Below are 27907 nucleotides of genomic sequence, written 5' to 3' on the forward strand. Positions count from 1 at the left end.
GCATGCTATTACTGGATGACTATGGAGAAAGATTGCTTCAGTTTCGTCCGGAAATGTCATCAATATCAGGTGCACGGTGATTTGATTCATGCACCGCCTACAGAACTATATCCCATGTCAGCACCTTGGCCATTTGTTGCCTGGGGCATGGACATCATTGGGCCGATCGAGCCGAAAGCTTCAAATGGGCATAGATTATATTGGTCGCTATCGACTACTTCACAAAGTGGGTTGAAGCAATTACTCTCAAGTCTGTCACCAAGAAAGCTGTAGTAGACTTTGTGCATTCTAATCTCATCTGCCGTTTTGGTATTCCTGCAACTATCATTACGGATAATGCGGCAAATTTGAATAGTCATTTGATGAGGGATATATGCGAACAATTCCAGATAACGCATCGGAACTCTACCCCTTATCGTCCCAAAGCCAACGGTGCCGTTGAAGCAGCAAATAATAACATCAAAAAGATTTTGAGAAAGATGATTCAAAGTTCCAGGCAGTGGCAGAAAAAGTTGTCGTTTGCATTATTGGGGTATCGCACTACTATGTGCACATCGGTCGGAGCAACCCCGTACCTTTTGGTTTATGGCACTGAAGTTATAATACCCGCGGAAGTTGAAATCCCTTCTCTCCGGATCATTGTTGAAACTGAAATTGAAGCCAGTGAGTGGGTCAAAACCCGTCTGGAACAGTTAACCCTAATTGATGAAACCAAATGGCCGCAGTCTGCTACGGGCAGTTGTACCAACAAAGAATGGCCCGGCCTACAACAAGAAAGTACGGCCCAGAAATTTTGAAGTGGGGCAACTTGTTTTAAGGCGTATTCTTCCCCATCATCAAGAAGCAAAAGGGAAATTTGCTCCTAACTGGAAAGTCCCATACATTATCCGAAAGATATTACCAAGAGGAGCGTTATATCTGGGAGATATCGAAGGAAATGACCCCGAGGCAGCTGTGAACGCAGACGCGGTCAAACGGTACTATGTCTAGTCCTTCTACAGCAATAGCACTATCTGATTGGGATGACGAAGGCTTTCATTCTCGCTACCCCAAACACTCCAATCCTTTTGCTAACCCTTTGAGCCAGTTACCTTTCTTTCATTACCCTCTTTGGAACTCGAAGATGTTTGTAATAAAAAAATGAAATGATAAAAAAAATGTTTTCCTGAACTACGTTCGACTTGATTACAAAAGGATACGTAGGCAGCCTCTCTCTAGGGTTCAGTCACACCAAAATAAAAATTCAATTTCCCCCAAAAATGAAACTAGGGTAGATATTATAATGGTTCGGCGATGATCCCGCCCGAACGGCTCCAAAGTTGTAATTCGATCCAATTCTTTTTACCCAAACCTTGTTCAAGTCCTTCCGACCAATCGGCAAAACGTGTTCAAAATTGGAGAACGCAGTTGTTTGGATTCGATGTAATCAAGATGAGAGAAATAAAATGAGAGAGTCTTATTGGTGAAAACCTATGGGCACCGTAAGGCGATGATGAGCAGAGAAATTAAAAATGAGAGAGTTTTGTTAGTGAAAACTTGTAAAAGAGCACTATAAGGCGATGGTAAGAAGAGAAATGAGAGAGGCCGATTGGCGAAAACCCGCCAAGGGTGCCGTTGATCGAAAAGAAGAAACCCCTCACCACCATTGGTATTGAAAGAGTCCTGGTAAGGTTCCTCGGTTTTGAAACACAGGTCGCAATGGGTTTATGAGAAGTTGGGATAGTTGTGCGGATCGGGTATCTAGTCCAAGAAGCATGTCATGTCTATTGAAGTTTGCATGCACCCTAGATAAGTCTGTCCTTCCTCCCCGAAAGGGACACTTCTCCATAAACTCATTTTCTTGTCCTTTGTTTACTTTTCCTAGAATCCATTTCGGTCTAACTCTGTTCCGAAACTAATGCAAAGAAAAGGTGGCAAGATTGGTTTTACAGGGTTCCGCCTAATAAAAGCCAAGTCCAAAGAAAAGTACCCAGCCTCAGCATATGCATCAAGTCGATCCCGACTGGCCATGATAGCCGATGCTCTGAAATCAGAGTTACTGAAAATGAAAAGAAATCCGAAGTCAAAAGCCCTTAGAGGCAGGATAAAGTGAAAAGGACAAAGCCCCGCACGGTTGAACCGTCATCTGGAAGGTTTGAAAAGTTGAGTTCCTCGGTTTTAGGAGAGAGACCAATCTTCAGAAAGCTAGCAAGCAGCAGAGGTTCTCACCAAAAGAGTTGGGCCGAAATCAAGTGATCAAAAACAATGAAGGCCACAAAACCGGCCACCGTTTCAAACTAACAATTGTTCTTTGTTTAAAAAAATTGAAACAAGTGCAATCCAAAGCAACCGTGCAAGAAGCAGGTGCAACCAAAAGAGAAAAATAAATGCGCAAGTTCTAGAAATAGCTTTGCATCAATAGTCAATCCAAGAGGGAAGTCTCCTCCAAATTATTTCCTGTATTTTATGCTAAAATGTGAAAAAAAAATGATGAAAAAAGAGATAAAAAGAAAATTAAAAAAAATGATGATAGTTTAGAATCCCCAAAATCAATCTTTTACGCTTTTCCAACATTAGGGCTCCAATCCCTGAGTTCAGATTGAGACATAGGGCCTCCATTTCCTAGTCGCCTTTTGCCAACATTAGGGCTCCAATCCCTGAGTTGAGATTTTTTAGACATAGGGCCTCCATTCCCTAGTCGCCTTTTGCCAACATTAGGGCTCCAATCCTTGAGTTGAGATTTTTAGACATAGGGCCTCCATTCCCTAGTCACCCTTTTGCCAACATTAGGGCTCCAATCTCTGAGTTGAGATTTTTAGACATAGGGCCTCCATTCCCTAGTCGCTTTTTTTGCCAACATTAGGGCTCTAATCCCTGAGTTGAGAATTTTTAGAAATAGGCCCTCCATTCCCTAGTCGCCTCTTTTGCCAACAGTAGGGCTCCAATCCCTAAGTTGAGAATTTTTAGACATATAGCCTCCATTCCCTAGTCGCCTTTTGTTGCCAACATTAGGGCTCCAATCCATGAGTTGAGATTTTTTAGACATAGGGCCTCCATTCCCTAGTCGCGTTTTGCCAACATTAGGGCTCCAATCCCTGAGTTGAGATTTTTTAGACATAGGGCCTCCATTCCCTAGTCGCCTTTTGCCAACATTAGGGCTCCAATCCCTGAGTTGAGATTTTTAGACATAGGGCCTCCATTCCCTAGTCGCCTTTTGCCAACATTAAGGCTTCAATCCCTGAGTTGAGATTTTTAGACATAAGGCCTCTATTCCCTTGTCGCCTTTTTTCCAACATTAGGGCTCCAATCCCTGAGTTGAGATTTTTAGACATAGGGTCTCCATTCCGTAGTCGCCTTTTTTGCCAACATTAGGGCTTCAATCCCTGAGTTGAAAATTTTTAGACATAGAGACTCTATTCCCTAATCGCCTTTTTTGCCAACATTAGGGCTCCAATCCCTGATTTGAGCTTCTAGACATAGGGCCTCCATTCCCTAGTTAGGATCTTAGACATAGGGTCTCCATCCCCTAGTCGCATTTTGCCAACATAGGGCTCCAATCCCTAGTTGCGATTTTAGATATAGGGCCTCATTCCCTACTCTATTCCTCCTAAAGACACACAATCTTTATTTTATCGCTTTCAAAAAAAATCTCTAGATTTTAGTTACAATTAACTCACGAAATTTGCCTAGTGAAAATTGGGGCGGAAAATTTCATTCGTTGGTTTGTTTTGGTGTCTGAGCAGGTTTGACCTCGAGGCACAGGATTCGAGATGACCAAAAGAATGAGTCTCGATCCAGAATAAAGAAAAGAAGAAAAGAACAAAAAAGAAGTAAACTCAAAGTGCTGAAGCGGAGAAAGATGCGGACTGCTCAAGATATGATTGAAGTCACAAGCTTCACATGTCCAGCCTTAATCCAAAGCTGAAGAAAGAACCAGCACCTACAGTTGACGAGCATCAAGATTCAGATCGGAGTCTGCAGCGAGAATCAGTCAAGACTCAAGATCAAGCTTCAAAAGATTTATAGATAGGAATCTTGTAACTCGTAGTTGATAGATTTAGCTAGCTTAGCTCTTTATTTTCCATTTCTGGTGTAATAGGAGCTCAGCAAGCAGAAACAGCAGCAATAACAGTGAAATCGCAGCTTCCCGGTAGTCCCAGCTACCAAAACTTCCAGAACTACACTGACCTGATTCCTTTATAGCCAAGGATATGTAGGAAACCTCTGAAGCAAGGTTCGGTCAGACTCCTTAAAAAAAATGCTTCTCATGGAGTTTCAAACGGGCAAAAATCTCTCGTAATTGCTCATTTTATCTTTTCCCGAAAACCCTTCGTGTCTTTGAGCAAAGAGGGGCAGCTGTGAACACGTGATTTTTGCCATACATGAAATACTCCTACAAAATCTAAGAAAATAGATTTTTTTTTATTAATTATTTGCCATTTTTAGGATTTTTTGTAGATTTTAATTAATTGTTTACATTTTTCTTGCTCGTTTAATTTTTATTTAAATCATGAAAAATACCACAAAATATCATGCATTGCATTTAGGATTTGTTTTTACACTTTTAGAATTAATCAGTAATTATTTGTTTTATAAAATTTGAAAATCACAAAAATAGCTCATTTTACATTTTTTGTCTTTTATTTTTAGTTTATTGATTTTCCACTTTTAATATAGATTTAAGTAATGTTTATAATTTTTATAATTAGTTAATTACTTCAATTTCACATTTTTAGATGATTTAGGATTTTTAATCAATAAGATTTTAATTTAAAAAGGGGGAAAAGAAAAGGGCATTATAATTAAGCAGAATTGGAAGAAGAGTTCATTTGGTGAAATTGGGTCATCCACAAATTCGACCCAAATATTTTCCCTTAAACCACCCCAAACATTAACATCTTCAGCCCAAAGAACCCTTTCCCCACCGGTTCGACCCAGTCCAAGAAACCGGATTGACCCATTAATTGACCCGCCCCGTTCTTCTTAATATAAAACCCTCCTTATAATATTTCCCCCATATTCCCTAACCCTAAGAGAAATCAGAGAAGCGGCGCTACTATGCTTATTCTTCACTGAGCTTGGCTTCAACTCGCCTGAGTTTCGAGCGAGCTCACTCAAAACGGTCCCCCTCTCCACGTCACCTCTATTTCCCAATGGATTTGTCAGAGAAGAGTACAATTATTCACTCAAAACCGCGGATTTTTGTACAAAAGGACAACTATTGGATGAATGGAGTCGTGGATAGATGTGAATCAATCCACGCCCTCAATTTGTCCTAAAATTGTTCAAAAGCTTGAGGGATTTTTGGATTTTTTTTGGGCAGATTTTTCGAAATTTTTGAGGGATATATATTGGAGGTAAGTCTTCTGTGCTAATTAGAGAGAAAATTAGGAGGAAAAATCTTCACAACTTAGCCGAAAATTTCTAGGATTTTTAGTCGTCACTCTTTCTTCGAGCCCTTTTTCTTCAATCTGCTCCTTTTCATTTCAAAACACATACCAAAAAATGGTTTGAGTTCATTTCTTTGCTGAGGTTTCGATTTTGTTTACAAATTTAGGTACACATCTCATTTATGTGTTTCTGTTTTAAAATGAAGTGTTGGCTCTTCTTTTGAGTCATTTGATGAAAAAGTATAAAATGGTTGTTTGCTCTGTTTTAAACGTGAATGGATGTGAGTTTTGGCTAGTTTAAGGCTGAAAATCTACTATGGATTTGCCTGCTAAGAATCACTGTAGTTGCCTGTTTCTTTTGCTGATTGCATACATGCACACTTGTCGCATTTAAATCGTTCATATGGTTCGTTAAAATCAGCATGTGATTTGCTAAAAAATAAATAAGATGAAGCCATATAAAAGTAGAATGTTGGAGCTGTTGAATCTTGATGAGGGGTTTAAATTATTTTACTCTCCTTATCGGGGCATGGCAAAATCTGTGTATGTTTTGAATTGGGTTAATCACTTCTTCTCCATTCATATGTTAAGGGAATGACTTGGAGGATGATGAGATCGAGTCTGTTTTGTTGAAGAAATTCGAAGAGACCTTGTCAAAGGGAACTATGATATGGTATCATAACTTACCTCTTAATTCTATTGACTCATTTGCTATGCTTGCAGACTCTTTCGTGAAAGCACACGCCGGGGTATCAAGGTCGAGACCAGAAAGTCGGACCTCTTCAAAGTAAGACATAAGGATAATGAGATGCTCAGAGAGTTCGTGTCCCGATTTCAAATGGAACAGATGGACCTGCCACCAGTTATTAATGATTGGGTCGTTCAAGCTTTCACCCAGGAACTCAATGTTCAAAGCTCGGTGGCTTCACAATACTTAAAGCAAAATCTGATAGAATATCCGGTTGTTATTTGGGCTGACATACATAACTGATATCAATCAAAATTCAGAGTCGAAGATGACCAACTCGGGGATCCTTCGGGGTTCGTTTATCCCGTCAGAACCGTTGACAGAGTCAATAGAGATATCAATCATGAACCAAGGTCGAACAGGGATCGGTATCACCCTTACAATGGAGATCAAAGAAGTAGTGGGTCCGAGCGGAATTCTATACGAAGTGAAAGGAGAAGTGATCGATGTCAGAACAACCGGGGACTCATGAGCAAGAACAGCTTTGACAGGCCAACCGGATCTAAGGAAGCACCGAGGTTATTGGAATATAACTTTAATGTCGACGCTGTCGCTATTTTATCAGCTATCCAATGCATCAAAGACACCAAATGGCCTCGACCCCTATAATCCGATCTTGACCAAAGGGATCCTAACCATATGTGAAAATATCACGACACTCACGGCCATAGAACAAAATATTGTTGACAATTGAGAGAAGACGTAGCCCGGCTATTCAACAACGGGCATCTTCGAGAATTCTTGAGCGACCGAGCCAATAATCATTTCAAAAATAGGGATTCTAATAAATAGACCGAGCAAGAATAACCTCAACACGTCATTAACATGATCATCAGTGGGGTCAATATTCCCCAAGGGCTGATGCTAAAACGCACCAAATTATCCATCACAAGGGAAAAATGAACTCGAGATTACATACCAGAAGGGACTTTGTCTTTCAACGACGAGGATGCAGAAGGGATCGTGCAACCCAACAACGATGCACTGATAATATCTGTACTTATAAATAAATCTCGAGTTAAGCATGTGTTAATTGATCTAGGAAGCTCAGCTAATATTATTTGATCGAGGGTTGTAGAATAGATCGGCCTACAAGATCAAATCATGCCTGCAGTCCGAGTTTTAAACGGATTCAACATGGCATGTGAAACCACTAAGGGAGAGATAACATTATTAGTGAATGTCGTTGGGACCATCCAGAAAACCAAGTTTTACATGATCGAAGGAGAAATGAGGTACAACGCCCTGTTCGAGAGCCATGGATCCACAACATGAGGGCAGTGCCCTCGACTCTCCACCAAGTGTTAAAATTCTCAATGCCAGAAGGGATCAAAACAATCTACGGGGAGCAACCAGCCATAAAGAAAATATTTGCAGTCGAAGATGTGACTCTAATATCAACACTAGCAACATTAAAGGAACCAAGTTCGGATACAAAGCAAGAGGATAAATAACAATTATCGACACCGACCACGATCCAATTGGATAAGTTGGGGACTGATGAAGACGATGATTATGGGGTTCCCAAATCTTTTACAGTTCCCGATAATTCCGACACCACTAAATCAACGGTCGAGGGGCTGGAACAAGTCAAATTAATCAAACATCTACCCGATTGAAAGGTATACCTGGGCACAGGGTTGACCCCCAAGCTTAGGAAAAAACTCATTCAATTTCTTATAGTTAACATAGATTGTTTCGCTTGCTCCTATCTTGATATGACAGGGATCCCACCGGATATTACCACTCACAAGCTAAGCCTGGACCCCAAATTCCATCTGGTCAAGCAGAAGAGGAGACTCCAGTCCAAAATCAAACATGTTTTTATCAAAGACGAGGTATCTAAACTCCTTAAAATAGGGTCCATTCAGGAGGTGAAATACCCGAAATGGTTAGCAAACATAGTGGTAGTCCCTAAAAAGGGGGGAAAAGTAAGAATATGTGTAGAATATAAGGATTTAAATAAGGCATGTCCCAAGGACTCTTTCCCTTTGCCCAACATCGATCGCATGGTCGATGCCATAACCGGCCACGAGATCCTCAGTTTTCTCTACGCCTATTCCGGGTACAGCCAAATATGGATGAACCCGGATGATCAGGAAAAGAACCTCCTTCATCACTAAGTACAACACGTACTGCTATAACGTAATGCCATTCGGATTAAATAATGCTAGTGCCCCTAATCAACGCCTAGTAAACCGGATGTTCGAAGAACAAATAGGGAAATCCATGGAAGTTTACATTGACGATATGTTGGTTAAGTCCTTGCGAGCATAGGACCATTTGAAGCATTTGCAGGAAACCTTTATCATATTAAAGAAGTACAATATGAAGCTGAATCCGGAGAAATATGTGTTTGGAGTCGATTCAGGCAAATTTCTTGGTTCATGGTATCCAACCAGGGAATTAAGATCAACCCCTACAAGATTAAAGCCACCAAGGATATCACGGTGGTGGATAACGTGAAGGTTGTGCAAAAGCTAACCAAGCGTATTGCTGCCCTGGGGTGATTCAACTCAAGGTCCTTATATAAAAGCCACCGATTTTTCTCGCTACTGAAAAAGAAAAACAACTTCTCATGGACCCCGGAATGCCAACGGGCCTTAAAAGAACTCAAGAGATATTTGTCGAGCCTACCACTGTTTCACATGCTGAAGGCAGACGAACAACTATACATGTACTTGGCAGTATCTTAGATAGCGGTAAGTGGAGTCTTGGTTCGGGAAGAGAAAGGTACGAAATTTCCTATTTACTATGTTAGCAGGACCCTGGGTGAGGACGGAACTAGGTACCCTCACCAAGAAAAATTGGCGCTTGCTTTGTTAAGCGCCTCTAGGAAACTGAAACCATATTTTCGGTGCCATCCTATATGTGTTGTGACTACTTACCCATTGCGAAATATAATGCATAAACCCGAACTCTCGGGACGATTGGCCAAATGGGCTATGAAAATCAGCAGGTACGATATTGAGTATCGACCTCGGACATCCATTAAATCTTAAATTTTGGCAGATTTCATGGCCGACTTTACACCATCCCTAATACCCAAGGTCAAAAGAGAGTTGTTGGTAAACTCGGGGACATCTTTGGGAATCTGAACCCTCTTTACGGACGACACGTAGAAGGGTCTGGACTTGGCATCGTATTGAAGCCACCCACAGGCAATGTAGTTAGACAATCTACTAAACTGTGAAAGTGATGAACAACGAGACCGAATATGAGGCCATGATTGTAGGTCTCGAACTAGCCAAAAGCTTGGGGGCGGAGGTGATCGAAGCCAAGTGTGACTCCCTCCTTGTGGTGAACCAAGTTAATGGGACATTCGAAGTCAGAGAAAAATGAATGTAAATATACCAAGATAAGTTGTAGGTAACATTACATCGGTTCAAAAAGTGGACTTTGCAGAACGTACCTGGGGATCAAAATAGTGAGGCCGATGCCCTTGCAAACTTAGGGTTGTCGGTCGAGGAAGACAAGCTTAACTCGTGGGCAGTCATAAAACTCATGAGATCAGTAGTGGAAGAAGGTCACGCCGAAATAAACTCTACAAGATTGACTTGGGATTGGAGAAACAAATATGTAGAATATTTGAAAACCAGGAAACTACCCTCGAATCCAAAAGAATCGAGGACGTTGTGCACAAAGGCAGTCTGAGTTAGCTTGTCCGAAGACGAAACCTTGTTCATAAGAATGCTCGCTGGCCCACTAGCAATATGTCTAGGACTAGGAGATACCGAATACGTTTTGAGGGAAGTCCACGAAGGCACCTGTGGAAATCATTAAGGCACCAAATCATTGGTTTGAAAGGTAATCTGAGACGGCTATTACTGGATCGACATGGAAAAAGACGCGAAGGAATTCATACGAAAATGTGATGAATGCCAAAGACATGCTATGATGATTCACCAACCCGGGGAGCCGTTGCATTCGGTTGTATCACCATGGTCGTTCATGAAATAGGTAATGGACATCGTTGGCCCTCTTCCATGGGCACCCGACAAGGCTCAATTTATTTTGTTTATGACTGACTATTTTTTTAAGTGGGTGGAAGCCCAGGCATATGAGAAGGTTAAGGAGAAGGAAGTCATTGACTTCATTTGGGACCACATCATATGTCGGTTCGAAATGCCGTCCGAAATCGTGTGCGACAACGGGAAACAATTTATCTGCAGTAAAGTAACCAAATTTCTTGAAGACTATAAGATAAAAAGGATCATGTCAACACCTTATCACCCTAGTGGGAGTGGGAACGGTCAAGCAGAATCGACCAACAAAACCATACTCCAAAACCTCAAAAAGAGGTTAACCGAAGCCAAAGAAAAATGGAAGGAATCCTACCCGAAGTCCTATGGGCATACCGTACGACCTCGAAGTCCAGTACTGGGACACCCTGTTCTTGCTGGTTTACGGTGCCGAAGCTCTAATACCAGTCGAAGTCGGTGAACCAAGTATCAGATTTTGATATGCGACAAAGGAATTGAATGATGAGGCCATGAGTACGAGCCTGGAGCTATTAGATGAAAGGCGCGAAGCCACCCTCGTCCAGTTGGCCGCCTAAAAATTGCAGATTGAGAGATATTACAATCAAAGGGCCAACCTTCGACACTTCAATATCGGGGACTTAGTACTAAGGAAGGTCACACTGAACACCTGAAACCCGAACGAAGGGAAGTTGGGGCTGAACTAGGAAGGACCGCAAATTCTCGAGATCATCGAAGAAGAATCATACAAACTCGGGGAAAGGAATGGTGAACGGCTACCAAATAACTGGAACATAACTCATTTGAAGCGAAACTACTGCTATGGTACAACCCCATTCATTTCCTTTTTACTTATTTTTGAACTAACACTTGTAAGTAACCAACAAGAAGCGGTACAGATTTTTAGGTCTGAAAGCACGCGTTCCACTCTTTTTTCCTTGAACTGGTTTTGTCCCAAATGGGTTTTCCGGCAAGATTTTTAACAAGGAAATAGTGGATCGTGCTAACTTAGAATAGAAGGTCGATCATGAACTAGTGTCAAAGATTGCATCAATAGTATCCGAGGTTTCTCTCTATGATCAACTTAGAATACTGGGGGGGGGGCATTACCCTCGGATGTCGACTTTAGCAAGGAAAGAAACTTCGTAGTTGAAGGGTCTTGATAGATAGGATTTACTGTAAGGGCCAAACGGTCAAATGAACCGTGCTCGCATAGACTTCTCAAGCCCTGGCACAAAGCATGCACATATGTATAACTATTTTGCATAAGAATAAAAACAACTCTCTTCCTTGCAGATAAATATTTTGTCCTTTTAATTTTTTTTTTTTTGCATTTCTCAAGGAATTTCCTACATCCGATCCCCTAAAGGTATCGAACCCAAGGTCCACCTTAATCTGAGTTAGAACAATCACTCTCACTCGGGGACTACCGTCCGAAAACAAACTCGGACGGTCCTACCTATCGGAGTTCGGGGGCATAAGACCTATCAGGCAACCCCCGAATCTTAAAGGCCACGGCCATCCCCACTCGGGGACTATTATCTTAGGCAATTCTGGATAACTTAGGGTGACAAGCCCACTAAGCATCACCCGAACTAAAAAGGCTACGACCAAATTAAAACTGCTCGGAGACGTCCGAGACCTATAACAAAAACAACAAGGCCTTAAAATTTCTTAATCGGTTCTAAAGGCTACCCCTAGCAGACTATGAAGGCCTTAAGTTGGGGAAGAATATTTCAGTCACACTGAAGCCCTACGAAGCCATAAAACAAAATAAATTTGAAGTCATGGTTTGTTCGGACCTCCGAACATAATCTAACTATTTCATGCTAAGGCATTTAGATCTTTGCAAATATAAGTAAATAAAGCAAAGAGAAAATTCAAAAGTTGTTGAAGGGAAAGAGCCTTATATACATAATAAAAAATTCTTTTTACAAGGGCCAAACAACCCTGATGCAAATTTTTACAAAGGCCAAGCAGCCTCAACAAAAAGATAATACAAAAAACAAAAACATCTAAAAATACCTAAGTGGCCTAGTCTTCGTCGGGAGAAACATTATCACCTTGGGGGTCTCCGCCACCCTCGGACTCGCCCAAATCTTCGGACTCCTCGTTGTCTTCGGGATAGGCCACTTTTTTGGCCTCAGATTTGAGCTCTTTGGCACTCTCAATCTCAGCGGATAAGTCAAAACCCCGAGCATGAATTTCCTCAAGGTCCTTCCTTCGAGATTGTCATTTCGCATGCTCGATGATATCTTTTGCTTGAACCTGAGCCGCCTCGGTATCAGCTTTATAAACGGCCACCATCTCGTCGACATCAGTTTTAATTATTTTGGCCTCCGACTTGACCGTTTCAAGCTCCTTGGAAAGATTTTCTAGATCAGAGACGGCCAAATTCAACTGGGATTGGAGCTCCTCGGTCTTTTTTGCCTGCACATAGGACTTCTCCTTTACAGCTCGAAGCTGAACCTCATCCGAAGCCAGTTGTGCCTAGGAGGTCTCCTTTTGTGAGGTCAGGCGGTCCATGTTCTTTTTTTATTCTTCGGCCTCAGCCTTTACCGCATCCACATCTGCCCGGAGTTGTCCAATCTGGTCATGTTTCTGTTGGACCTGCGATTTCAGACCATTAGCCACCGTATCTGACTCATCGTCACTAAACTCAAATACTCTACCTACTCAACCAGGTTGGCATGCTCCTTCCGAGCCACTAACTTAGCTTAGAGTTTCTTGACCTCCCCCTCATGTTGCTCACGGAGAAGTTTGTAAACATCCCTCTTCTCAATGAGCCCTCGAGTCTCGGCCTCATGTTGGGTTAACTCTTCTTAATATCGGAGAAAAGTTTTGTGATGAAGCACCGAGGCCTACAAACACAAAGGAAAAAATATTACGATTATTTATAACTTAATCTAAGTACATAATAAAAGTTGTCAAGTGGCATTCGAAGTAACCCGGTTTAACACCTATTGAGCTTTGTTTAATATGTAGGGTACCGTCCACCTCGTTCATATTTGCTTGATCATCTTCAGTCACCAGGTACCGAAGATAACTTGCAACCCCCGTGAGGGCAAAGAGAACCCTAGCATCTTCCGGAACAGACATAATAATTGACCAATTCTAATCAGGATCTACACTCGGAGCTGGGAACCGGTTAACTAGTTTTGGACTTGAAGAAGGCTCGCTGGTTCCCGAAGATGGACTCTTCTTTGGTACCGGTAAGTCACCCAACCCGGTGACGTCCTCCGAGGCGGTAGAATCTAAACCATCAAAAAAGTTATGAAAAGGGGTATGCCACCCCTTAGGGCCCCTTATTTAGGCGTCATTTCAGCGTCTGGGCCTCATTGATCATGGAATCAGTAAATAAAGGCGACTCGGAGAGATCTATCACCCTAAGTGCATCCTTTAGGGCATTTTCCTCTGCCTAAAAAGCATCGGCCACAGTCACTTTGTCGGCGTCCCTAGCTTGGGGCAAAATGGCCTTGCCCTTCTCTGGTTCAGAGGCCTCAGCCACTGCCCCCTCATCACCCCTTGGTTTGAGTCAGTTTGGTGTCGCCTCGCACGCGGGCCACTAGTTGGGAAGCTTCTTCTTCTTCGAACCCATCCGTCAGCCGGTGGATTGAGTCCGATGGGAGCTCTCGGGTGCTGATGCTTTCCTTGAATTTGCGCACCAGCCTCCTTTTTAGATTTATCTTCTCCGAGTTTGGAGAACTCGGGGCCCTTGTCCTTTTCTTCTCCTCACCAGATGGAGGCCTCATGGCGACATTCTTGGAAAGACCCATAAAGAAAAGGAAATAAGTAAGAACTTAGCAGCACAAGGAAACCCAAGTATTGTTCACTCAAGAAAGTAATCTCACCATGAGAACGGGCCTCCCACCGACCATTCGAAAGTTCGCGCCATGCACGCTCAAAATACGGTTTCTGTGAGACAATGTTCTTGACCCACTCCTTGAGTCGAGGGACTGCATCTGGAACCCGAGCAACAACTGCATCATCACCAAATGTCGATAAGAAAGGAGAAAAAGAGAGTAAAAATAAAATTCTGGGGAAAACAAAACTTTACTTACGTTTTTGTGTTCCACTCCTCGGGGAACGACATGTACTTAGCCGGAATCAGGTTCGAGGTCCTCACTCGGATAAATCGGCCTAGCCAACCTCGGTCTCGATCTTCATCGATGCTCGAGAATGGGGCTTTAGTGGCCCGACGCGCAAGTTCAATCAAACCCCCCTCCCCCCGGAAGAATCGAGGACTGTATAGGCACATCAGATGGTCAACGGTGAATGGACAGCGTTAATCTTGCTCACGAAAAATCAGAGAAGAATGACTATCTTCCAGAATGAGGGGTGGATCTGACCAAGGCACACCTCGAACCTTTTACAGAATTCAATGATCACCGGGTCCAACGCAAAGGGATAAGTGTAAACACTTAAGTATCATTTAACGTGGGTAGTGATATCTTCTTTGCGCCCGGGAACCACCACGTCTTTTCCGACCCAGTTACAGTCCTTTTTGACTGTAGAGGGGATCTCTTCAGTCATCGTGCAAATATACCTCGAGATTTTCTCTCCCCTCCGCGGAATAAGTGAAGGTTTTTCAACCTTGAAGTCAGAGTTCTCCGAGCACCCCCAGGAATAAACGCGCCAAGAAAAGGTTCCGTCGTTGGTTCCTCACCAGTCGGCCATGATGAAGAAGAAGTTTCTTTTTGAGGAACTGTCTTAGAAGTCTTTGCCATTTTCTTATAAATAAAGATGAGGTAGAGGTAGTTAAAGGGGTAAGATTAGTGGTTTGGAGTGAAGACAAGCAAGAGTTCTTACAAAGATCTCAAGAAATCTGGGTACAAGTGCTACAAAATACAAAGATTTTTAAGAACAAGAGTAGAGAAGGTTTAGATGTAAAGTTTGAATGAATGAAGAAGAGGGTATTTATAATTTTCAAACGACGATTCAAAACCAGGAGTGGTCGACCAGCAACTGATGAACATTTAATGCCATTAAGACATGATTGACGAGATGTTTCGTTCACTTTGTTGTTTCCGATGCAGAACATCGAGGCAAAAATTGGGAGCTCATATCGTTTCTCGTCGTTTAATATCCGAAAATGAGGGGACTATTTGTATACGGTTGAAACAGACTCGTCTATTGCATGACGGATCGAGATAGAAATGTGAAGGGTTGAAGATCGACCCCGGACTCCATCAAACTAGGATACGAAGTCAGGATGCCCATCCTCGAGAACCTCGAGTCCATGACCCCGAAATTAACCCTGACCGCGAATGAGCTCGAGGAAACATTGCCAGACCGAATAACGGAAGGCCAAAATATCCGTAATCGGTCGGGTATCACAGAGGGAATCTCGACATGTATCAATGAGAAACCGGCTAATCAGTAAATCTTGGGATTTTTACCTTTTATAGAATTGTACCTAAAGTAGGATTCCCTTACTATATAAAGGAGGTCTAATTACTTGTAAAATAGATTGTTACATGCATCCTAAAGCAATATAATATTATTTTCTTTCTATAAGCTACTATTCTTCTATGTCTGATATAGTTTGAATTGTATCCAGTTCAAGTGAGACTCACTTTTCAAGGCTATAACTTTTCAAGTCGCACGGTTTGAATTATGTTATTATTGTTCACTTTAATTACAATTCAATTTATCGCTTTGTGTCAAATTAATCCACGTATCCTTAAAACTACTTACAAATTCAATTGTTATCCGATTTTGAGGGTAAATAGGGTGTGTTTGGTATAACGGAAAATGATTTCCGCGGAAAATATTGTTTTGGTAAACAAATAGTAATCTTACTCATTTTTTGATGTTTGGTACGCAAATTAAGGAAAATAACTTTGTAAGAGTATTCATAAAAATTAAGATACAATAAACATGAAACCATAAATTTTCGAACCAACAACCTTCCGAACGCACAAATTTCATAAACTTCTGAACCGCTAAACTTTCGAACCCATAAATTCTAGAATTTTTAAACCCGCTAACTTCCAAACATATAAACCTCCAAACTCATAACTTTGGAACTCGTAAAATTTTGAGCATGTAAACTAGGGTTGTGCACGGATCAGATCAGATTTCGCATATTTCGGATTCGAATTACGGATTCTAGAAAGTGCAATTCGAATCCGATCCGAATTTTATCGGATCAGATCAGATTTTAAAGTTTGGATCAGATCGGATTTTGGATCGCATTATTATGCCTCAAAGTTGCAAACTAATATGTATATTTTCTTTGTAAAAGAGGCAATGCATTAAGAAAATTCATGTTTATGCAATTATGAGAGTACTATAGTGCCAATATAGTTAAATCTAGCAATTGTAAAGGTAATAACTTGGAGGAAGATGTAAAAGAACTACTGACTATCCGAAATTAAAGTGTAGTATTTATACATTGCCTAATAATTTCGGATTTTGGATCGGATTAAAATATACCAATCCGAAATTCAAAATTTTAATAAACACAATCCGAAATCCGAAATTGAATGGATTGGTTCGGATTTTGGATATCCGATCCGAGTGAACAACCCTAATGTAAACTAAAAAAATGAAAAAACAGAAAACAAAAAATTAAAATACAAAAAAAAAAGTATAAAAAAAATTATGGGGTGGTGGTGGTGGTGAGGGGGTTGTGCGTAGGTGGTTCTAAAAAACAGAAAATAAAAATACAAAAAAATCAATAATAATAATAATAATAATAATTCTTTATTGCGCGGGGGGGGGGGGGAGGTTGACACGGGGTTGGAGTGGTTGGGTGGTGCAGAAAAACGAAAAAGAACAGAAAATTGAAGTTGGAGGGGGTTGGGGGTTAGATATGAGGATAGGTGGAGTTTTTGAAAAAAAATTCCGAACTTTTTCTAGGGAAGTCATTTTTCTCCAATTTCAGGAAAATGTGATATCTAGGAAAATATTTTTCAAATTATTTTGTGTAACCAACCAGTGGAAAATGAGAAAATATTTTCAGGAAAATATATTCCGTCATACCAAACACACCCTAAGTGTTTGCTCGATTTTCATGGTATTATTAAGTTATTTCTTATATAGTTTTACATAACGGATACAAGCATTCATATATCTCACTACTGTTCAAGTAATGTGACAAAAGTCAGCAGGCATGCAACTTTACAACAACTAGATGTACAACAACAATAATATACCCAGTATAATCTCACATTGTGGGGTTTGGGAAGGGTAATGTGTACGCAGACCTTATCCTTACCTGAAGAGGTAGAGAGGTTATTTTCGATAGATCCTCGGCTTAAAAAATGTGAAAAGAAAGAGAAGGAAGAAGAAGGCGAAGAAATAGGGGGAAGAAAGAAAGAAGGAGACAAAGGACGATAAGGCGGGGGGGGAGGTGGAGGTGGAGAAGGAGCATCAAATAGTATCAATCAGAGAGCAGCAATTCTAGTGAAAGACGAGAAAAAAGTAGCATCAAATAGTAACAATCAGGAAACAACAATTTCCAGTAGCAATTTACAAAAATTAGTACAACAGATAGATGTGTTTACCCTAAAAAATGAGGAACAATAAAATTTATACACTGTTTCAAGGATATGTGATTTAATTTAATACGAATGAACTAAGAACAACAAGTAATTAAGTTAAAAAAAATGAACGATCAAACCAATTGTAATGTGATGATCAAGCATGATCTTAAGTTGAACACTGAAATTCGGCCTTGATCAGACCCGCGATATAAGCTCAATTGCGATTAAAGAAAAGAATAACTGAAGAACACTTTTAATAATAGCTAGAAGACAAAAATGAACTTTTATTACTTTGATTTGCCTATCAATAATGTGACAAAATAAAAGAAGGTCTCCCTCTATATAATAGGGGAATTTCAGTCCTAGTACAAGTTTAAATAAGGTAATAATCTTCTTTTTCTGGTAAATGCCGATCCGCAGTTGATATCGGACGGGATTCGCGCCATAATATCCGGTTGAGAGCTAACATTACGTCTCCTTACTTGTCATGCCTAACTGTTTCTCTTTTTCCCCATAGTCCCGATACTTTACTTGGTCTGGGTCCGTTATTTTGCCGTGCCTGATCCCAGATACATCGTTCACTCCTCTTGGTTCCGATACGAGGGGTCCTTCGGCTTTGCTTGTAGTTGTGTCGAACCGTGCTTCCCTCTTGTTCCCTTATCGGGGAATCGGGAAAAACCTTTACCCCCGATTTTATCCGTACACAAGATGCAAATATGGCACAATCAGAACTATTCCAGTCTCAACGCGATGAACGTGCCACCTTCAATATGCAAGACTTTATGATTAGAGACACATTACTCGAAGCAAATGCAATCCTTATATGGAGTAAATTGCAGTGAGTCAACTGCAGTTTAAAGACTCTTATCAAAGTTTAGAGTAACTTCATACAAACTATTTCGAATTCACTAATCTGGTCGGATGTATTTTGTTAGGAGAAAAGGAGAAACAGTGATTTTTTTTATTGAAACCCATTAGGTTATGGGTCAAATCAAATTTAAAGACAAACGGATTTAAAGTGGGTATGATCCATTTAAGGTGATGTGGTATTTATTTTTCGATTTTTCTCATTAAATTTAATGTCATGTAAGATTTATGGTAAGGGTTTGAGTCAAAGTGACTTTTAAGTGACAATGGTATACTTTAGTTACTTTTAAGTGACAAAAAATAGTTGAATTTCTTTTGTGAAATTTAGAGATAGTTGAATGACCTCCAGTGAAATTTTACCACTAGAATATTAATTTTAGTATATATTTAATGCATATTTAATAGTAATATGTATTAAAAGTCATCTTTCCAATACTGCCAAACAAATTTAGATTCATAATTTGTTTTTGAGGACATCATAAGTTTTTAGTTCCCCATAAAGGGGAGACATTGGCTTAAGAGAAATCCATTTGTCTGTTGGAAAGAGTGACATGGATGGAGAGCAGCTGAAAAGAGAGAACTTTTGTGATGGTCAGCATGTTGTATTGTTGTTTGTTTTGTTTTTCTTTTCCTTTTTTTTTAGATTAACGTCCTTTCTAATTTTTAATAACTACGAATTACTCTAATGTTTGTAGTTATTAGAAATTAGAAAGGATGTTAATCTAAGAAAAAAAAAGAAAAATAAAACAAACAACAATACAACATGCTGACCATCATCTCTAATTTAAAAAATCACATTTACCACCTCATAATTGATCATTTTGTTATAAGAATGATGTCGTGGCATATGCTTTTCGACGTGAATGATAGCCGACTTCGGAGTTTAGTGTGGCTTATATGTTTTTTTTTGTCATAAAAGATTACTTAGCTTCATTATTGATTTGCAAAAGATACAGGGGCAAGGTGCACTGGGCACCAAAATGGCTGATGTTACATGATTATCTACTACTGAACTACGATCCATAGTTGGATCAGTACTAACACGACCTGCTACGGCAAAGCTAGGATCCATAGAGAGAGCCTCCAACTTGACCTTGAAGTAGCTAGCTATCAAAGGAATCTATCTAGGAAGAAAACGCAAAATTATCCCACATGGGTTACGTTGAAAGGAGGCAAGAGGAGGGGAGAAAGAATTGATTCTAAAGTAGCTGTTATCTATTTTCCATTAAATCATTTCTACCGACAATTAAAGTTCCTTCTTTACATGATTAACACTGTCAAATAATCAAAATTTTATCGACAATTGCTATTTTCTCTATTTTGAAAAGAATAAAGAGGTTTAGAGTATGAGGATCAAATTCTTCCAATTCGACCTTTTAATTTTACAATTAAATATATATTTTTCAACTAACATAAAATATTGATATTACTTAGAAATTACATTGAACCTATGATGTCACGACCCAAGTCTATGATGCGTATTATACACGTTGGGTCTAGGCCCGCACGAATTTGTCTTTTAGGTTATGTCACATCGAGCTCCAAAAGCGCACGTACCATGTGAACTTGTATCATGTCTTATAAAACTCTTCACTTTTCTTCCATCCTATGTTGTATTCGCCTAAGATGATATGTACACCATTTTTTCAAAAGCTACAAGCTTAGAAGTATGTCATTCCTGCTTGACCCGCACTCTTTGATCCGCCCTCCGTCATATATGAATTAGAATTTTTATAATTAAAAAATCTGACAAAAATGAAAATTTATTTGTAATAGTGTTAGATAAATTGTGAGTGGAAAAAGAAAGTTGAGGACTCCAAGGACTAGCAGTAAAATCCAAAATTGAATTCAGTGTCTCAATTCCAACCTCATGGCCTCCAGTGAAATAGGAATCCTTGTCATTGGTTAACGTGGTACAATCTTATTGGCCAAGGCCCACTCAGCACACGCGTCCTCAACAAATTATTCAATTCAATTCAGAGCTCAAACGCTAATCCTCTCTTTCCCTCTCCCATTTCGTAGGGTTTCCCTCCATCTCTTCCTTTTCCTCGCCGGAATATTCTTCTCGGAAACCCTATTCTCCGCCGTTGACTCCACTTTTTTATTTAATTTCATTTTGTTTTGGCTCCAATTTTTAACAGCAAAGCCTTCTTTGTCATTATTTGACCGTTGAAAACTATCCATTACGTGATTACACGATTTTTGGTTGTTCAATTTTGAAATCTTAAATTCAAAGTTATTTGTGGATAATTTTGATTGCTGTTGAGTTCAGATGCCGACGAGTCAAGGAGGAGGATCATCGTCGAGGAGAAGCATGTCGTTGACGAGCTCTTCGTCTCTCGTTAAGAAGAAAGCAGCCACCGAAAATGGAGGAGCGCAACCTGATTCCGCTCACCGGAAGTCCATTTCTTCATCTCGTAACATGTACGCTTCATTCTTTTATTTGAACTGATGCTTAATTTGTATGTGTAAAATTTTTGTGGCCATCAACATCAGTCAGTGACGGAGGGGGAGTCAAAATATAAATAAGTAAGTATATGGAGAAATTAAGGGGAGTCAACACATAGTGTATATACATAAAAATAAAATATTTAACCTATCTATGCGGTGTAATTTCCGGACAAAAGGGTGTCAATTGACTCCCCTTGCCAATGAGTGGCTCCGCCATTGACATCAGTACTGTTTGATTTTGTCTTGCCACTGACTCGAAATGATTACAATGTGAAATTTAAGCTTTATTTGATGCTTTCACTGCTTATTTGTTCCCCAACTTGAACACGGGAGATGGATATGAGCTCGGGTTGGGGGATATTGAATATTTATTTGCTGCTTATTTATAGCAAGATGAAGGAAAAGAAAAGAGTTTATACTTTATAGTTAGAATATTGGCAATGTGGAAAAGAGGTTTTGTAATTGGGATCTCAGCTTAATGATTGTCATTCTCACTGTGCTGCCGAAGTCTAATTTAAAGTTACAAAACTGCATCATGGAAGTGCTTAATCGCGTGTACTGCAAGTGTTTGTCATTGTTGTCAAAGGCTCATTTGAGGCACGCTTAAGCCCTGAAGCTCATACAAGCTCAGGGTAGGTGATTCGCCTCACTTACGCTGTGCTTCAGTGTGTGCAAGGCAGTAAGGTGTGCACTCCTAATTGCCCATAGTTTCTATCTTGAATAGAGCGGTACTAAAGAATAAATATGCTTGGCAAAAAGATATTTTACTTGTTAGGAGGTGTGAGTGGTTGGCTTTGGCAAGTACGAGAAGAGGTAGAGGGCGGCCTAAGAAGTATTGGGGCGAGGTGATTAGGTAGGACATGATGCGGCTTCAAATTTCCGAGGACATGGCTCTTGATAGGAAGGTTTGGAGGTCGGGCATTAGGATTGTAGGTTAGGGGGTAGTCGAGCGTTTTTTCTCTTTGTACCGGTTAGTCTGATAGAGTTGTGTCTAGGATTGCTAGTGGATTATATTGTGTGCACACTATTTTTCTCGTTTTGCATAGTATTGGGTTATTAGCCTTCCACTTATTTGCTGTCTCATTCGATGCTAATTATTATTTATCTAGTTTCTTTGGTTGTTACAGATTTATTCTTTTATTCTTTTCTGATATTATTGTCTCGTATGTTGAGCCGTGGGTTTCCCGGAAACAGCCTCCCTACCCCCGGGGTAGGGGTAAGGGTAAGGTATGTTGCGTACACTCTACCCTTCCCAGACCCCACTAGTAAGATTCTACTGGGTTGTTGTTGTTGTGCATATGTATGTTTATTTTTTTCTTCGTTGTGCCTTTTTAAAATAGAGCCCACACTTTAATTGCGCTTTGCGCTTAAAGCCCCCGAAAGACCTGGGGAGCTTTTAAATGCTTTTCGCCTTTGACAACACTGTTGTCTGTAGATGATCTGCAACTAACAAATGCTACTTCGGGGGTCATTTTACTTGGTTATTTGTCTTGATTCACCTATGTACAGCTCTTTTAATAGCATGTTGTTGGCCATACACCAGTGTCCAATACTCAAATGCTCCCATCATACTTTTTGAGTGGTTCAGTAGGCTGCAGTGTGCAGGCTTCCTTGAGGCTCTGTTGTTCAGATTTTTGGTTTGAGTTCGCTCTGCCCTTTTAGGTTGGTTGATTTTTTTAATTTTTTTTTGGTTTCTGATGCAGCTTTTGGAGGTTGCTTAGCAATTTAAAGTCTTTGATTTTTTATTATATTCTTGGCACATGCTGTGAAATTTGATTTAAGTAACAAATTGTAGCTAAGAGATTCCTTTGCTAGTAAGGATAAGTAATATTTTAAAAACTTGTTTAGATCATAGTTGGGATCATTAATGGTCACTCTGAGTTGAAATCATCATTTTGTGTGATTATTTTGAGTTTTGATAGTTTGTTCTCTCACACATTTGGAACAGGGGACTGACTGGAGAGCGCACAGTGAAGAGACTGCGGCTATCAAAAGCCCTAACAGTACCTGATACTACAAGTATTTATGAAGCTTGCCGCAAGATGGCTGCTCGCCGAGTTGATGCTTTATTGTTGACTGATTCAAATGCATTACTATGTGGTATCCTGACGGATAAGGTTTGACTTGAATTATGCAAAAATGCTGTAAAAAACATTTAGTAAATAGAAGTCTGTAGAGCTGCCTATTTCACCGATGCTTTTCCTATACCTACTAACGGTGATGGCTTTAACTAACTCTTCATGCATCCTTTTCTTTTACTTCCTTTGGGCATATTGAAGGATATAGCAACAAGGGTTATTGCTCAAGAAGTTAATATACAGGAAACACCTGTTTCAAAGATTATGACGAAAAATCCTGTTTTTGTGCTTTCTGACACACTTGCTGTGGAGGCTTTGCAGAAAATGGTGCTAGGTTGGTTTATCTGAAATAACTCAAGTTGTTCACTTTTGAAAGCCTATTCAACATCTTATTTTTGTCCTGACGACAGGAAAATTTAGACATTTGCCAGTTGTAGAAAATGGAGAGGTCGTTGCTTTGCTTGATATAGCAAAATGCCTTTATGATGCAATTGCTCGCCTCGAAAGGGCAGCTGAGAAAGGAAAGGCCATTGCAGCTGCTGTTGAGGGAGTTGAAAAACACTGGGGGACATCTGGTTCTGGTTGGTTTAGAATTTTGTGTTGCTACTAATCTTCACTAGTATAGTGTAGGACTGTCTATGTACTGACTGTTTGCCCAGTTCCTGTTATTGGATGATGCTATTTGACTGGGCTTGCAAGTATATTTATTGACCTTTTCATATTTTCTTGTTTATAGCAAGTTCTAATACATTTATAGAAACACTTCGGGAGCAAATGTTCAGGCCTTCACTGTCTACCATCATTTCTGAAAATTCAAAGTAGGTAATATCTTCACTTTTTAGAATAATTTAATCTTCTAAGTAGTCTGCAGGTTAGTCACTATTTGTTGTGGATCTGTGGTGTTTCTAGGATTGTTACAGTTGAACCAAGTGATACTGTGTTAGCCACAGCAAAAAAAATGCTCGAATGTCGAACAAGCTCTGCAATTGTAACAGTTGACAACAAACCACGAGGGATTTTAACGTGAGCAGTTTTCCATTGCATCCACTTGTTTACATTCATAGATTCTGTGCTATGGTGTAATAGCATATTAATCATCTCATGACAAGATATGCCTCATGGACTGTGCAGTTCAAAGGACTTATTGATGCGAGTCATGGCACAAGATCTTTCCCCTGAGTCCACTCTCGTAGAGAAGGTAATCTCTCCTCTTGATAACTGAGGGGATATCTTTGTTTGAATAGCTCTCTGTTCATTATCAAAGTAAAAGGTTTAAATAATAGTTCTTTAAATAATTAGAAATTATATTTTCTTTCATTATCTTTTTCCTTCCTTTCTTGAGATGTGGTAGGTAAGTTATCTGATCTCTGATAGCTTTCATCTTATTTTGCATCTAACATCCAGGTAATGACGCCCAATCCAGAATGTGCTTCAATAGATATGCCAATTGTTGATGCTTTACATACAATGCATGATGGGAAATTTTTGCACCTTCCTGTAGTTGATAAAGGTATCATTCACCTCCAGTTACACTTTGAGACTGGTTATATTCTTTTCTAGATTTGCTTAAATTTGTAATTCTTTTTTGTGGCAGAGGGAATTGTTGTTGCTGTTCTTGATGTGCTTCATATCACTCATGCAGCTGTAGCCACGGTAAGGCAGCACACACAAACATGTTAATTTCTCCCTTCTCAACTCATCATAAGCAACTGATATCTTTTGAGCTACCATTTTGGTGGTCAATTCACCTTCTGAATTCTGCCTTGTAAGTAATTACCTCATTCAGGTAAAAACCTTCTAAGGGTTCTAACTACATTGATGAGCTTTACATTTGTCTGTGTATATTCAGAAACATATAAATTCTTGTCTGGATCTATCAAGTTGAAATCTTGGTTACCATTTTGCTAAGACTGACTTCTTAAGGAAAGTAAAATATGTTGTCAATTTACCAAATATTAAAAAAATTACAACTTTGTTGAATGTTTTAACAGAATACCGAAGGAGGTTTATTTTATATTTTGTTGCATTTTAAAATTAACTTCGGTCACGATCCACAAAAGCAATCTGCTCGAGGATGTTCCAAAGATTCTTGCATTTGATTTTGACCTCCACTGCCAGTATTAATATTCAACCTTTTATTTTAGTTCTGATCAATGATTTCAACCAATCCTTTAGCCGTTACCGCTTCTGTTTGTGCTTTCTGTACAGTGTGCTTCCTGGCAGATATGTTTATGTTCCTGAGTCCTTTGTATATCATACTGACAGTTAAATATTAATTGGTTAAGTTGTCGTATTTGCTTTGAGTTGAAAGCTACTCAATATTCACATATGCTATTTTAAATGTTTATTGTTTCCCCAGACCTCACTAGTGGGATTTCACTGGGTGGTTGTTGTTGTTTATTGTTTCAGTAATTGACTAGAAACTTAACATGAGCATTACCTTTTTGAGGCACTCTTCAACTATTAATATGTCAAAATTAAGGTATTCTAGGATGTAATTATTGTTAAAGTAGCAAACAATCTTTTGGAATGCTGAAACTCTTGTCGCACAGTATTTAATCTTAGTTTCTATATTTAATATGTCAAGTCCTTTTTCTCAAAGTTTGTGGAGATTTACTTCTGGACTGTTACTCACTAACCAGGTGGGAAATACTGCTGGAATAAATAATGAAGCTGCAAACTCTATGATGCAAAGATTTTGGGATTCAGCTATGGCATTGACTCCGGATGATGATGAAGAGACGCGGAGGTTAAGGCCTTAATCTCCGTATCTGTGAACTCATATTTTCTTTTCCTTTTTTTTATTATGCCTCACTTTGTTTATTCGACATTCCAGTGACAGTTCCTTGAAATTGGCTTCTGAAGGGGCAGAAACAGGAAGATCTATTCCCTATCCTTCATCGAGCCAGCCAAATAGTTTTTCATTCAAGATTGAAGACAAAAAGGGAAGAATGCACAGATTCAATTGTGGTATGTTTAAAGAATATGTTTTTAGTTGATAAAAGTAAGCAAGCACTTGTTAGTGTTGTCATTTATGACCAAGTTTATCTTTTAACTGGAAATTCTTGTTGCATTGGACAAATTATTTTATATATGCAATCAGGAATCAGGATACTGAATCATGCAGTACCGTTGATATCATGTGAACAGAGCTAAAAATGCAAACCCCTATTTTCTCTTTTTCAGGCATCTTGAAACTTGCCTTCTGAACTGTCATACTTTCCCCAAGGCTCCTGACTCCTATCAAATTTATGGAGTTATGTCCTTGCAACTGTTTTCATATCACTTGTGTTTTGCTTTTGCTCTTTGTGTTGGTACTCTTGAATTTCCACATCATGCATTGTATATTTAGCAATGCTGTTGCTTATTCATATTTTATTATTAGAGCGACATACTGTTGTTTTCCCATTACTTGTTTGTATATATTGTCTGCTGAAACTAATTCTAGGAAATTGATATGATGTCTGCTTTGTTCTCCCTCATAATTCAATCGTTATGATAATTTTGACTCCCATGATGGCCCTAATATTTCTATATTTCAGATATTCGGAACATGACAGATCTTATAGCTGCAATCATTCAGAGAGTGGGGGATGACATTGACCGGGACAATCTTCCTCAGATTCTGGTTGGAATTTTCTAATTGTTCCTCGTACATTTGAATGTTTCTCCTCCCCTTGGTTTTCCTTGTTTGAGCAAGTTAACTATTATATTCAAGGCAATTACTCTCTTGCAGTATGAAGATGAAGATCATGACAAGGTTGTATTAGCATCAGATAGTGATCTTACAGCAGCTGTTGACCATGCAAGATCTGCAGGTTGGAAGGTATGATTGGCTTTCCTCTGGCCCTGGGTTTTGATGCATGATTTAGTTGATGTGAATGAGCATATAGCCTAATAACAGAAAAGAAGATTGAGTTAGAATTAGTTATTAGATGTTGTTTCCATCTTATCTTGAATACGATGTAAGGACTGATGACAGAAATCAACCTGAACAGGGGCTGAAATTGCATTTAGACTATTCAGGAATAACTGGCCATCGAAGGGGTTCAAGCTCCAGTAGTTTGGATTATGCTCATACAGAATCTGCTTGGGCTTCAGCCTACAGCACTGTAGCAGCCGGTGCTGCATTAGTTGCAGGTTTAGGCGTACTAGCATTCTTAAGGAGATCTGGTAACTGATTATTTGAAAGAAGTTTACCACTTGATAGACTGAGGAATGGTAGTAGCACATCGATTCATGTGAGCTCAATCAGTCAATTTGATTTGAATGGATGTTGGTGCTATGGTTGGATGGTTGCTCTATACGGGAATCGTTTTACTTTTACCTTTTGCCTGGCATCCAGATTTGCAGGTTTTGCTGTATACTTTATACTGATGTAAATTACGCCCTAGAACTCCCTTACCTTGAAGTTGTCTTCAATAATGAACTGGCAAAAGGAATGCAATTTATTGTGCCAAGAATGTCAGGAATTAAAATGTGGGCTGCGATACTTTCAGAAATAAAAGAGAAAGGAAGAAGAAACATAAGGAATGCACTTCTCCTTCCTGTTTGGTCTCTCTTCCCAAATTCTAACTAACCGCATGGCACCCTTTAATTAACTATGTTTTCTATCCTTTGCAACCGGTGGTTGACGAGGTACTTTCATATGATTTTGTAAAAGAAGATGCACCAAATAATTGCATTAGATAACAATAAGGGTAAATTAAGAGTGTTATTCTGCAGAAATCGAGCAACGTTAAGCTATTGAAGCTTGTGTATAAGTTATAAAAATAAGTTAATAACCAAACAACTTTTGTTTTTTCGGTGCTTGTTGTAGTTTGCAGTGATGTAAGGCTGCGGTTTCTGTTCAGACGGGATCGAGGATTACTAGCCAATTGGGTTGAAGTACCATGATAACTGTCATGAGCGGCTTTTCAGCCAT

General features: G+C 39.6%; 1 protein-coding gene across 2 annotated transcripts; it reads left to right on the forward strand.

The window, feature by feature from the left end:
• Positions 1 to 20593: 20593 nt before the first annotated feature.
• Positions 20594 to 27552, forward strand: LOC104240010 (CBS domain-containing protein CBSCBSPB5-like). Of its 2 annotated transcripts, none has more exons than XM_009794788.2 (14): positions 20594 to 20878; positions 22854 to 23022; positions 23185 to 23317; positions 23394 to 23564; positions 23720 to 23801; positions 23893 to 24006; positions 24115 to 24181; positions 24388 to 24493; positions 24578 to 24636; positions 25626 to 25732; positions 25820 to 25953; positions 26526 to 26611; positions 26720 to 26809; positions 26982 to 27552. In XM_009794788.2, exons 1-14 carry the CDS (start codon positions 20727 to 20729, stop codon positions 27162 to 27164), a joined length of 1653 nt encoding a protein of 550 aa, XP_009793090.1. In that variant the 5' UTR covers positions 20594 to 20726; the 3' UTR covers positions 27165 to 27552. The 2 variants fall into 2 exon arrangements, with proteins under 2 accessions (XP_009793090.1, XP_009793091.1); XM_009794789.2 differs by lacking the exon at positions 20594 to 20878 and adding an exon at positions 22463 to 22567.
• Positions 27553 to 27907: the final 355 nt, after the last annotated feature.

This window comes from Nicotiana sylvestris, chromosome 6, assembly GCF_000393655.2.
Source record: "Nicotiana sylvestris chromosome 6, ASM39365v2, whole genome shotgun sequence".
NCBI classification, from domain to species: domain Eukaryota; kingdom Viridiplantae; phylum Streptophyta; class Magnoliopsida; order Solanales; family Solanaceae; genus Nicotiana; species Nicotiana sylvestris.